Source organism: Henckelia pumila, chromosome 4 (assembly GCF_033568475.1).
Source record: "Henckelia pumila isolate YLH828 chromosome 4, ASM3356847v2, whole genome shotgun sequence".
Taxonomy (NCBI): domain Eukaryota; kingdom Viridiplantae; phylum Streptophyta; class Magnoliopsida; order Lamiales; family Gesneriaceae; genus Henckelia; species Henckelia pumila.
Genome location: NC_133123.1, coordinates 183,749,685 through 183,763,030, shown reverse-complemented (window position 1 = coordinate 183,763,030; position 13,346 = coordinate 183,749,685). Strand labels below are relative to the sequence as shown.

The 13,346-nt window shown below is 34.0% G+C and overlaps 1 protein-coding gene across 1 annotated transcript; it reads right to left on the bottom strand.

Annotated features, from left to right (window-relative positions):
• Positions 1 to 5,485: 5,485 nt before the first annotated feature.
• LOC140860129 (actin-2-like) lies at positions 5,486 to 8,407 on the bottom strand. The gene is made up of 5 exons (XM_073262953.1): positions 8,210 to 8,407; positions 7,048 to 7,116; positions 6,591 to 6,984; positions 5,898 to 6,511; positions 5,486 to 5,813 (listed from the first exon to the last, which is right to left on the bottom strand). The coding sequence occupies exons 2-5, from the start codon at positions 7,105 to 7,107 to the stop codon at positions 5,748 to 5,750; spliced, it is 1,134 nt and encodes a 377-aa protein (XP_073119054.1). The 5' UTR covers positions 7,108 to 7,116; positions 8,210 to 8,407; the 3' UTR covers positions 5,486 to 5,747.
• Between the last annotated feature and the right edge of the window lie 4,939 nt (positions 8,408 to 13,346).

Genomic DNA, 13,346 nt, shown 5'->3' with positions numbered 1-13,346 from the left:
TTATCCATGATAATATTATCATTGAAAATATTTTACTTGTTGAGAATTTGAAATATTTAATAAGTATCAGTCAGTTATGTGACCATGTGTATTCAGTTGAGTTTAATAAACATATATGTATTGTCATGGATCTTTCTGGTTGTACTATTATGATAGGTGACAGGTGTGGAAATAGTTACAAAGTAAGTTGGTGTGCTCAATCAAGTGAACCAGTTTGCTTCAAGGCATCAAATCAAAACAAGAATTGGCTATAACATAAACGACTGAGCCACCTAAATTTTAAAGTCATTTCCAATCAGAGTACGCATGATTTGGTCACTGGTTTGCCCAAAATTTATTTTTCAAAGGACAAACTTTTCTCTGCTTGTCAGTTCGGAAAGCAAGTAAGATAATCTTTTAAGAACAAAGGGTATAACTCATCAACCTGATGTTTAGAACTATTGCACATGGACTTATTTGGTCATATACCAGTCATGAGCTTAGTGAGAATGAAGTACAATCAAGTTATTACTGATGATTACTCACATGGGTTATCTTTTAATATTAAAAGACCAAACTACTACCCAACTGATCAAGATTTTCAAAAGAATTTTAAATGAAAAATCAATGGGATTGAAAAAATCAGAAGTGATCGCGGAACTGAATTTTTCAATCAAACTTTGTCTTATTTTCTTAAAATCCATGGAATCAGGCATGAGTTCTCAATAGCTAGAACACCTTAGAAAAATAGAGTTGTTGAGAGAAGGGACATGACATTTAAAGAGGCTACTAGAACAATGCTAGTTGATCCTGGTATTTCTGAAAGGTTTTGGAGAGAGGCAATGAACAATGCATGCTATACTCAGAACATATCGATGATTAACAAAAAACTTGGCAAAACACCATATGAGATCTGGCATGGTAAGAAACTAATTGTTTCATACTTCAGGGTGTTCGGTTGCTAGTGATGTATCCAAAACATTGTAAATTGCATAACCTGATATTGATAACAAAGAAGTGGAAAAATTTCAGTTGAACTTGAATCTGATGAAGCTATATTAAACAAGAGAAAATTAGATACCCAGAGCAGTCACAATGAGGTTCCTGAACCGATAACTGACAAAGATGCTTCAAGTACTCTCTCTCTCTCTCTCTCTCTCTCTCTCTCTCTCTCTCTCTCTCTCTCTCTCTCTCTCTCTCTCTCTCTCTCTCTCTCTCTCTCTCTCTCTCTCTCTCTGAGAAATTGAATCTCAACACAATTTTGACTTACCATCAGATCTTGAAGATCATTTGATAGAACACATCGGCACAAGTCTCAATTCCATGTCCATGATAGTCATCCAATTAAATACTGGTGTATAGCTCAATGATGAAAAATATCCAAGCTCAGAGAAAGATAACCACTGATATTTCAATTTTTTCTCGCCAAGTGCACTATAGTAACCCAAATTAGATTTAACCTAATCAACCGACTAAACATGTTTAAAGGGTTAATACATGATTAAGGGATCCTCAACTGGATTTAATAAGTTAGAATCAGATTCAGAGCAATCGGAAATTTTTCCAAGAGTTCTTGTGTTGGGATAGTTTGGAAGATCCGAATAGCAGTTCAAAAGAACCAAACTTGATCAGAAGCTATGTTGTAAGATTGGACGTACCAAGCAATTGGGAAAATCCGAACTGCAAATCGAAAGCTCCGAATCTCCTTGCAGTCATACAGTGTATGAGTTTTGATTGGTGATTGGACTTGACTAAGTTCGGAAGCTCCAAACTAGAATTCGGAATATCCGAACTGTGTCGGCAACATTGAGTTGTTCAATCAAAGACCATGTTCGACAGAAGGAGTTCGAAAGGACGATCGGAAGTTTTGAAGTGCATTTAGAAGCTCCAAACGAGAGATTGGACGTTCCGATCATGGTCTATAAATAGGGGCCGAGAGCACTTTTCTTTGCTAATTCCTCACTTTTCTCTCTCGTGTCTAGTTAGTTCCAAAGGTTTTTGGGCGTCGTATTTGAGGTGATGAAGCGTTATCGGGATTTGAGAAGTTTGTGCCTTGAGTTTAGGGAAAACGTCAAAGGACTGACTATGGACGCATGTATATTGCTAGAATCTAATTAGCTTCATCGAGTAGCTATTAGTCTAGTTAAGACTTGTAGAATGGAATGAGTGATATGGTATACATTTGATTATAGGCTTGGATACTAGGTTGTTCACTTAGAATTGACCTAGAAAGATACGTAAGTACTGACTGAGATATCCAGCTGATTATGCATTCTTATGTGTTGTATTTCATCTGCCATGATATGCATGTATTTACTGTTCATATGATGCATGATCATTTATAACATTGAGACGTATCTCCTTCGAGATAGCCATAGTTAGTTAGTGTTGCTTAGCCCTACATTGTTGCCGATTGTATGTCACGAGTCATATGGTCGACGGGCACGGAGGGCTGTGATATTTCCATGATATTTCCCAATCCACGTCGGTTGTTTTTCTAGTGGTCCAGAGGGGTACTTCTGAGTGACACTAGACTCTTTGGCGCCTTTAGTCTAAGCATGAGTTTCCCGTTGATCTAGTTACCCGGTCCACATAATTTTGCATGCACATATAGGTTTGTATACTCGTATTTATTGTACGTGGCGTTAGCACTCAAGTCCCTGTGTTTTCATCTTGGACACCACATTCCGCGGGACATGCCTCAGATTGGATGATGCAGGCAGGAGTGAGCCCCGAGGCGAGCAGCAGCGCCGTTGAGTTTTCCTGGCTATCTGATTTAGTGGATTGTGTTGCTGGCTTGGTTTGATACAATGTTATTTCGATTTGGATGTACCCTGAAACATCATTTTAGACTGTCATTTAAGATTTGGAATTTGTACTCTGTTTTCCACTAATTTTACCTGATTAATGTCGTCTAAGATTTAATTTCATGTGTGAGAATTGTTTATTAGGTGATTCTGGTGCAGGTCGCTACATGCACTCTCAGTTCAGTTCATTGGAATCACTAAGGAAGCACTCAACCTCTTAGTAGGCCACCTCCCACGAAACATTAGCCAAGATGATTGAGATGTTTGAAACAAAATTTGACAGAATTCAATCCACTCTTTCAAACCAGATGATCCCTCTGTCTAAAAAAAAAAGACTTATCTTATCAGTACCCTTCTAAGTCAATCAGCATCTCCGAATAGTGTTGACAAAAAAGGGGAAGAACAACCAAAGAAACCATCTAGCAGCAGTTCAAAAGCAGAACAGTCAAGAGGCCATCAGGGCCAAAGCAGACGATAGATGATTTTTTTTCTTATTTTATCTACTATCTTTCTATATCATACTATTAGTCATCTCATCTATCATGTTTTATCAGTTAAATTTCAGAGTATTTTTAGTTATGAAAAAGTTCTTATTATTATCAGTATTTTCAGTCATCTCTAATATCAGTTAAGTTTTGCCTAAGACAACTGGATATATATGCATAAGAACCAAAAATGAGAAAATTGTTGGAACATTTAGTTTTTGTGTTAAGTCATTTAAAAGACAAAACTAGATCAAGGTAAAACTAGAAAAAATTAATTGTCTGCGAGCTTAACTGACACTACAAAAATGGATTAGACAACTGAAATGGTCAAAAGTTCGTGACTGGAACCACTTGAGTAAATGACATAGATAAACCATGACTGAACTCAATGACTTGACTAGACCTTAACTGGATGAATTTCTCGACTAGTCAAAGATGTTCAACTGGTCCCCGACCATAATCAGTTGTGATCAAGCTATTTTTAGATAAATTTTTTCGTACAACTCAACAATTATTTTAAAAGCTGCAGACTCTACCAGTGTACGAGGAATCATACAAATGTCTAGAGGCATATGTGATCACATGTCCATTCTGAGTCAGGACACAACCTAAACCCTGAAGAGAAGCATCTGTGTAAACCACATACCCTCCAGATCCTGACGGTAATGTCAACACAGGCGCAGAAGTCAACCGTCGTCGAAGTTCACAAAAACTCTCCTCACACTCTGAGGACCACTCGAAATCAATACCCTTGCGAGTAATCTGAGTCAAAGGTCGAGCTAGCTGAGAGAAATTCGCAATGAAGCAACGAGGAATCATACAAATGACGTGGACAAGAGGACATTAAAACAGCTACTATTTTTTGAATCAAATCTACTTCGAAAAATGTGACTGTTGCAGCAGTTTGCCTATAAATAGTGGATGGAATTCAGTTGTGAGTCCTCTTGATTCATTTTGATATGCTAAGTACTATCAAGCTATCAACAATCAACTGAATTTCTCAAGAACTCGAAAGTTAAAGAGTTCAAAGCACACTCTTCAAGTTTATATCTGATCAAGATCAAGGATCACTTCTGGCTATAAATTGAGTTGTGAACTCATTGTAATACAATTCTTTGTATCTTGTAATAGAGCAGTTAACTAGGATTTTTAGTTGAGGCATTGAGTTCTAACTGAATCGTGGTATCAGGAGTGTTTGTAATTCTCAAAGACTTCTAGTGTAAACCTTCCTGATAGGAAGAATAAATGACGTAGGAGTGTTTAAGTCTCCGAACATCCATAAATATTTTCTTGTGTTCTTTTATTTTCAATCAAGCTATATTTACAATATTCTAATACGTCATTCGACCTCATTCCGCACAACTACGGTTGGTTAACTGTTATCGACGTTCAAGGAAGAACAAGTGGTTCAGTTGACAACTCAACTAACTAACTTTTGAAGCAAAAAAAGTTTAAAGTATGTATTCATCCCCTCTACACACGTTTTCGATCCTAACAGCAGGGTTAGGAGTGGGGCCAATGGTTGCTTCTGGAGATTCCTCCGTTTAGTTCTATATTGGTTCACCTGTTTTGGTTTACCTGCTAGGCTTTTCAGATAAAGTTTTTCGATTTGGTTGCATAAATAGTTTTTATGTTCCAGTTGTACAGGTTGTGTTCTGCCGAATTTAATTTGATATTTTTTATCATTTTTCGCAATTTATTTATCTGATTATGTTTATTACGTTAAGTTAACTGCATGCTTAAGTTCTTGCTATTAGATGATCCGAGTCGGATCACCTAATAATAATTAAAACTATCAATTAATATGAATAATTCTTAGTGAAATTATCATTTATATATAATAATGATTAAGAAAAAATTTATTTAAGATGATAATATAAACCATTAATAAAATATTATTTTTTAAAATAATATAATTAAACTAAAAAACAGATAAAATTTTTGTTAGAGACAAAAAATAAACGATGCATTTGAATGTTATGACATAATAATTAATGTATTGCATTGAAACTAATTATTATTAAAATTATTTGAAGTTATTTATATTTTATTTAAAATTCTAAAATAAATTATATTATATAATTAAAAATGAAGTAATTTTGTAGTGACGTAAATTAACATGAAACAATTTTGTAGTGACGTAGTAGCAATAGCAATAACAATTGTCAACGACCATTTTGTCATAAAATAAATGATATTACATGCAAAGCAGGTGTTTTTTTATTAGTCACACTAAAAGTGTGGTACGTGAATATTGAATCACGTAACCTTTTGAAGCCCAATGGTTGCAAGAATTGTCTGTCAATGGACCGTTTTTGCAAATTAGAACTACACTAGGCAGGCAAATTAGAGATACCAAACAAGTTGAGAAAATGGAAACAAGCAGGTGAAAAGACCGTTCAAATGTTACAAGTGAAGAAACATGCAGTAACCCTGGCCTGTAGAATATGCATGAAAAATAGAATGATCCAGTGATTCAGAAACACTTCCGATGAACAATAGCAGCACCCGATTCATCGTACTCTTCCTTGGTTATCCACATCTGCATTTGCGTTTCGAAATAACCATAAAACAAAGTCTTTGGACCAACCAAATTAAATGAAAAATTCAACCAAAAGTTTTATACCTGCTGGAATGTGCTTAAAGAAGCCAGAATGGATCCCCCGATCCACACGCTGTATTTTCGTTCCGGAGGAGCCACCACCTTTATCCTCATGCTAGCAGGGGCAGCTGCATTGATTTCCTTGCTCATACGATCTGCGATTCCAGGGAACATGGTCGATCCACCGCTGAGCACGATGTTCCCATAAAGATCCTTCCTGATGTCAACGTCGCTCTTCATGATCGAGTCGTAGGTCGTTTTGTGGATCCCGGGAGCTTCCATTCCTATAAGCGATGGCTGGAACAAGACTTCAGGGCACCTGAACCTCTCTGCACCAATTGTCATCACTTGCCCATCTGGCAACTCATAGTTTTTCTCCAAGGCAGAGCTCTTCTTGGCGTTCTCAATCTCTTGCTCATAGTCGAGGGCGACATAAGCCAGCTTCTCTTTCATGTCACGGACGATTTCTCGTTCAGCAGCAGTGGTGAAATTGTACCCTCTTTCTCTGAGGATCGTGGCAAAATGCTCTGTCAGGTCGCGACCGGCTAGATCAAGACGTAGAATCGCATGAGGAAGGGCGTAGCCCTCGTATATTGGCACCGTGTGGCTAACCCCATCACCAGAATCCATCACAATCCCTTCATACAATCAAAGAAACATCAAGCAAAGAACAAATTAAAAGAAATCAGAGTACATATATAAAATCAGAACAAAAACCTGTGGTACGGCCACTAGCATAGAGAGACAGAACAGCCTGGATGTTTACATACATAGCAGGGACACAGAAGTTTTCAAACATGATTTGAGTCATCTTCTCGCGGTTGGCCTTTGGGTTGAGTGGGGCTTCGGTGAGCAGTACCGGGTGGTCTTCCGGAGCAATACGAAGCTCGTTGTAGAAGGTGTGGTGCCAAATCTTCTCCATATCGTCCCAGTTGTTGACGATGCCATGTTCGATTGGATATTTGATGAAAAGCATACCTCTTTTCGACTGAGCTTCGTCACCAATATAAGCATCCTTCTGTCCCATTCCAACCATCACACCTGTGTATTTAGGCACCCCAACTATACTGGGAAACACGGTCCTCGGAGCATCATCGCCTGCAAATCCCGCCTGCAAATGAACCAGAATCATAATGTCTTTCGCCGGACCAAACTACAACATTAGACTACATACCTTAACCATTCCAGTCCCATTGTCGCAGACGATTGGCTGGATTTCCTCTGCATCGCCCATTTTTCACAACTTCGAAATCGCAAAAGAGATTGATAGTGTAATTAAGATAAGAGCTAGAAACAAATGATTTCAACTGACTACAATAATCATCATCAATTAGACTTCAAACACTCGGGGGGACATCGATTCAATATCCTGTACAGTAAGTATATAACAAACTTGGCTGCTTCAATGAAACTACATGAGAAATCAAGAAAGGTGATAATATTTTGTGTATTTTTTTCTTAAAAAATATACCAATTTTGCGCCATGAACACCTAGTCTCCCATATCTTTACTATATTATTAAGAATATATACTGCAGAAATACCACATTAATTGGGTCTTTTATGTGTTCTTCAAAAGATTAATTTCCTAAGTAAATAACTCTCTCTAACTATACTTTTTTAATAAATTAATGTTTCATCTAATCGATGATATAGAAAATATACATATTTATATTGTAATATATCATGAGGAACGTGTAACAACCATGCATCCACAATATATCATAATAATATGGTCACAGAACATAAATATTTAGTGTCATGCTGTATTCCCAGAATGGACCATTTGGTCCATATCACCCATAATCTAAAACATTGTCATGACTCATGATACACCATTAAATCTAATCTAATCTAATCTAATCTAATCTAATCTAATCTAATCTAAAAAATAAAAAGGAAAAATTTTCCTACATATTAATTATCAATTTTTCTTTTTTAAAAAATTATAATCTCTAAAATTCCTGATTTGAAAATAATATATTTTTTTTTCTAAAAAAATTTGACTAAACACAAATAAATATTATTCATAAAAAGATTAATTATTCATAAAAGACTATTTATAAGCATACAACATGTGCAGAGAAGTAATATCTACAGCTAAAGCCGAATCAATCTCTACTATTTTGACACATAATTTTCGACATATTCAATCACAATTAATTTCTTTTTCCAAAAAAGCTTATCGTATAAATTACCCCCCGGCGAAAAGTTACTTTAATATATAATTTTCTTTTTTTTTCAAACAGACCTTCCCGAACAAAAGTTATGAGTTAATATGTATATGAGAACTGAAAACATAAAATAACAAAAAAAAAATCAAAATTGCAAATATACCAGAAGAGTGTTTTTGGAGGAGGAAGACGAGCCCCGGCGGCCGGAAGCCAAACTAATAATTTCTCCTTAATTTTCTGGAAAGAAAGTGGTTAGCTAGGGAATATGGAGTGTGGGTTAATTTGGTAACTGAAATCACAAGGTGTATATATATTAATTCATTTGCCATAAATTCTTCCCCTAACTATGCCTCCCTTTCAATTTAATTCACTGATTTCATTATGGAAGTTTATTCAACGCTCCAGCAACTCCTTTTTTTAAGCAAAAAAAAAGACTTCAAAGTTTTTTTTTTATTTCTTTTCACACGTTGAAATTTATTATTTTTACTAGTCTACTGCATGCGTTACGTGATTTTACGGTTGAAATAATTATTAAACATGAAATTTTTTGTTATTTTTAAATTAATACATTTTAAAACTTTTTTTTATTAAGAGTGATATAACCATTTAAAATTTAAAAGTATAGATATATATTTAAAAAATATTTAAATAATTTAAAAGATTTTGAAAAGTGGATAACAAATGTTTTAGAATTCTTTTTAAAAAAATATCAATTTCTACTTCAAAAATTGTAGGTAACAATTGAATTATATAAATTTAAATTATTTATTAAAAACTATATTTTCAAGTTAAGTTATGTTGTCCAATAAAATTTATTTAGAAAATTTAACAATATTAAATTTTTTAAATAAATATTAGGTTTGTTCAGTAAACAAAATTATTACGTTAAAATCTGAAACCAAAGCGACCTAACCAATACTTTAAAAATTTAAAATCGAATTTCTGAATAAACTGAACCGATTTTTCCGATTAATACAACTCGGTAGGTTATTTCGATAGAAATTGATATTTTCTGCTCACCCTAGACTGTAATTGATGTATGTTCCTAATATATAGATATATGCTCTTTCGGTTTAAAAATAAGGGAAAATGATCAATAAATCTCCATGAGCAAACTTTTCTTTGCCCTCAGTCCCCATGTCAGCAAATATTTGTTCCCACTCCCTGACAAAGTTCTGGCATTTGTTTCAACTTTCTATTTGAGTACAAAATACGAAAATGCCCTCACTTTCTTTTGAAACCCAATAATACCCCTCACTTTTTAAAAATAAAATAAAAATTACTTATAAGGAAGACAATGTACAGTTTATTTCCCTCATTCTTGTTGAAATTCTTCACAAATTTATCCATCAATCGTAAACGACTAATCCACCGATCGCAATATTGCAGATCTGCTTCGAATCAGATTGAAAAAAATTGCTAATCGTTGTAAATTGTTTCTGGACCATGAAAATCTTTTTGAAGAACCATTATTTCAAAGATTTTAAGGTAATATTTTAGGTTTTTAAAAATTTGCAGCCAAGAAATTGCATTACTGTGTTTGATGTAGTGTAATTATTTTTATATATCCTTTTTAATTGAACGATTCTTTGAGATTTGTTATGATTTTAGTGATTGTATTAAATTTTTGTGTTATCGTGTGAATTGTACAGAGTTTTTTTTATCAATATCTGGTTTTCCCGTCTGTGGGTGAGAATGAATCTCATTTATTGAAATTTTGAGATAGAGTAACTGAAATTTATTATTGTTCTCGATTATAACGATATAATTTCGAACCGTAATATTTTAGTGCTGCATTATGACTTAGATATTGATGATTTTTTTTATCATTAAAATAAAAATGGGCTACTTGAATTTGTTATTGTGTACTGTTTTTTTGTATGGCATCTGTTATACGAATGAATATATGATTTTCAATTTAGATCTTATTATATTGTAGTTTTTTTAATAGTTTGATAATGAAATTTAGAAGCGATTCTTGTAATATCTTCTTTTTTGGTTGCTACAAGTAAAAATACAGATTTTTGTGATTTCAATCTTCATTGGATGTAGCTTGATGAATATTTTTGTGATCCTGAGAACAATGTACTGAAATTTCATTAGAAACCATGATTTTTCGATATGTATCTCCACTACAGTTTGAGAAGTATTCTACTTTCATATCAATGCACTCTATTCGACGAGTTCATTTTTTCTCGGATAGACATCTTGAGATTATCAAGGCAGCTGAACGAATATTTATGGGGACTCATCATGCTTATTGTTTGCAACATTTAGTAGATAATTTTGTGAAGCTAATAATACTAAATTATTTATTATTCTCTACTTTTATTAAAATTTTCATACACGATTTTATATTTTTAAGCTCAATATAAATTATTTTGTTTTTATTTAGGTGTTGAGAAGTTACCGTCTACATAACAAAAAATATTGGGCTTCCATAATCAAAAAAGCAACGTATGTTCCATCTTTATACTTACATAGGAGAAAGCGGTTATAGAAGTTGGCTCGAGCACGGACCTTCAAGGAGATATGCTTGTTCCAGTGGAAGCATTGTTGGTTTACGCTTGATTTGATGATTCTCTGGAACACACTATTATTTTATATTAATTTGAGTTCTGATTGTAGTGTACTCTTATGTATTGGATTCTCTTGTGTTGTCGTATCGTGTGAAGTTGGTTCGTAAGTCATAGTTTATTTAAAAGTTGTTTGGTCGAAACTTATTTTTGTGTTTAAAGATGATGATAGACACTTGAATGATGAGTACTTTCAGTGTTAATTTATGAAATATGTTCTTTGTTTAATTTAGTTTTTATTTAAATTTTAATGTTTGATTTATGATTTGAGGCACAATCAATGTTTGATTTATGATTAAGACACATTTTTTATGTAGTGAACAGAGCAGGTTATAATGATGTTACTTTTTGTTTTATTGTGAGGGTAAAATATAATTTTATGATCATAAATCAGATAGTCATTTTGTATTTTATGTACGTACTATGAGTACTATATATTAACACGTGTGCGACTGATCTCTGTCTTTATATCTTAAAACTTTACACGTTACAACATAAAAAAATCAACATATTCAATATACTCAATTAAATTCGGGAATTTGAATCATACATTACCAAAAAAGTGAGTTTCATAATGCCTCAAATGAACGAGTCATAAAAGTGCGTCATATTGCCTAAAAATTGAATATTTCATTCTCAATTGTCTATTTGTTTATTCCAAAAAAGTCTGAGATTATTCCAAATATATTTGAAATTATCCCAAATCAAAGACAATGCATGCGTCTCATATATTTGATAAAGTTTTGCATTTGCAAAGAATGAATATCTCACATTCCAAACTGTTTGTCTGCTTATCCCACAAATATCCGAGATTGTTTTAAATATATTTGAAATTATCCCGAATCAAGGCAATTGAAACTAATTTAATATATCTTGGGAATGTCGATCATAGTGGACCAAAATTTATCCAAAGAGGTAGAACGTTATGTGCTCAATTGAGACATATTTGTACTCTTTGATTGGTCAATGTCTACTAGGAGAGTGTGATCCTCATAACCTACAATGTTTGTCCTACAATCGGAAAACATTGTTCTTGATTCAATAATATTTATCTCATCTCTACGTACTAGTTGTGCTCGATCTCGCACTCACATGTTCTGAAAGATGAGTGAAATTAGAGTAAATGATAGTCCTCAAAGATGAGAAAACATCATATTAAACAAGTTAAGAGTTTGTATTTTGAAAAATATACACCTATTGTATACATTGGGTGAAAATGGACATCCAAAAATGGTGCTCTCATTGGGTCATGATCAATGTCTTCCTCCTACACCTTAGACAAGAGTGGGGCAAGACACATTACTAGACAAACACTTGGGTGATGGTTCTACTAATCTTTAGGGATTGAAAACTCTGCTCCACTTGTGTCATGCAGTGTATTATAGGATATTGGTGCATGTTAACATGGACATGTCTTCTTGTTCCTCAAATCAAAAATATTATTCTGCATAAATCTGAGATTGTTCCTAATACATGACATTTTGATCCAAATTCACTTTAACTAGGAGAGTATGATTCTCATGACCCATAATGTTTGTCCTACAATCGGAACACATTGTTCTCGATTCAATAATATTTATCTCATCTATGCGTACTAGTTGTGCTCGATCTTGCACTCACATGTTCTGAAAAAATGAGTGGAATTAGAGTAAATGATAGTCCTCAAAGATGAGAAAACATTATATTAAACAAGTTAAGAGTTTGAATTTTGGAAAATATACCCCTATTGTATACATTGGGTGGCAATGGACATCCACAAATGGTGCTCTCATTGGGTCATGATCAATGTTTCCTCATACACCTTAGACAAGAGTGGTGCAAGACACATTACTAGACAAACACTTGAGTGATGGTTCTACCAATCTCTAGGGATTGAAAACTCATATCCACTTGTGTCATGCAGTGTATTATAGGATATTGATGCATGTTAATATGGACATGTCTTCTTGTTCCGCAAATCAAAAATATTATTCTGCATAAGTCTGAGATTGTTCCTAATACATGACATTTTGATCCAAAGTCACTTTAGCTAGAAGAGTATGATCCTCATGACCCACAATGTTTGTCCTACAATCAGAACACATTGTTCTCGATTAGATAATATTTATCTCATCTATGCGTACTAGTTGTGCTCGATCTCGCACTCATGTGTTCTGAAAGATGAGTGGAATTAGAGTAATGATAGTCCTCATAGATGAGAAAACATCATATTTAACAAGTTAAGAGTTTGAATTTTTGAAAATATACCCCTATTGTATACATTGGGTGGCAATGGACATCCACAAATGGTTCTCTCATTGGGTCATGATCAATGTCTTCCTCATACACCTTAGACAAGAGTGGGACAAGACACATTACTAGACAAACACTTGGGTGATGGTTCTACCAATCTCTAGGGATTGAAAACTTCTCTTCACTTGTGTTCTGCAGTGTATTATAGGATATTGGTGCATATTAACATGGTCATGTCTTCTTGTTTCGCAAATCAAAAATATTATTCTGCATAAGTCTGAGATTGTTCTTAATACATGACATTTTGATCCAAAGCCACTTTAACTTGGATAGTTTGATCCTCATGGCCCACAATGTTTGTCCTACAATCGGAACACATTGTTCTCGATTCAATAATATTTATTCCATCTATGCGTACTAGTTGTGCTCGATCTCGCACTCACATATTCTGAAAGATGAGTGAAATTAGAGTAAATGATAGTCCTCAAAGAT

What these genes read in the sequence shown, in the direction of transcription:
- LOC140860129 (XM_073262953.1), bottom strand. Translation starts at nt 7,107, where the DNA reads ATGGGCGATGCAGAGGAAATCCAGCCAATCGTCTGCGACAATGGGACT. An exon ending in ATGGGACTGGAATGGTTAAG is followed by an intron (nt 6,985 to 7,047) that starts GTATGTAGTCTA and finishes GTTCATTTGCAG; the next exon opens with GCGGGATTTGCAGGCGATGA. An exon ending in TGCTAGTGGCCGTACCACAG is followed by an intron (nt 6,512 to 6,590) that starts GTTTTTGTTCTG and finishes GATTGTATGAAG; the next exon opens with GGATTGTGATGGATTCTGGT.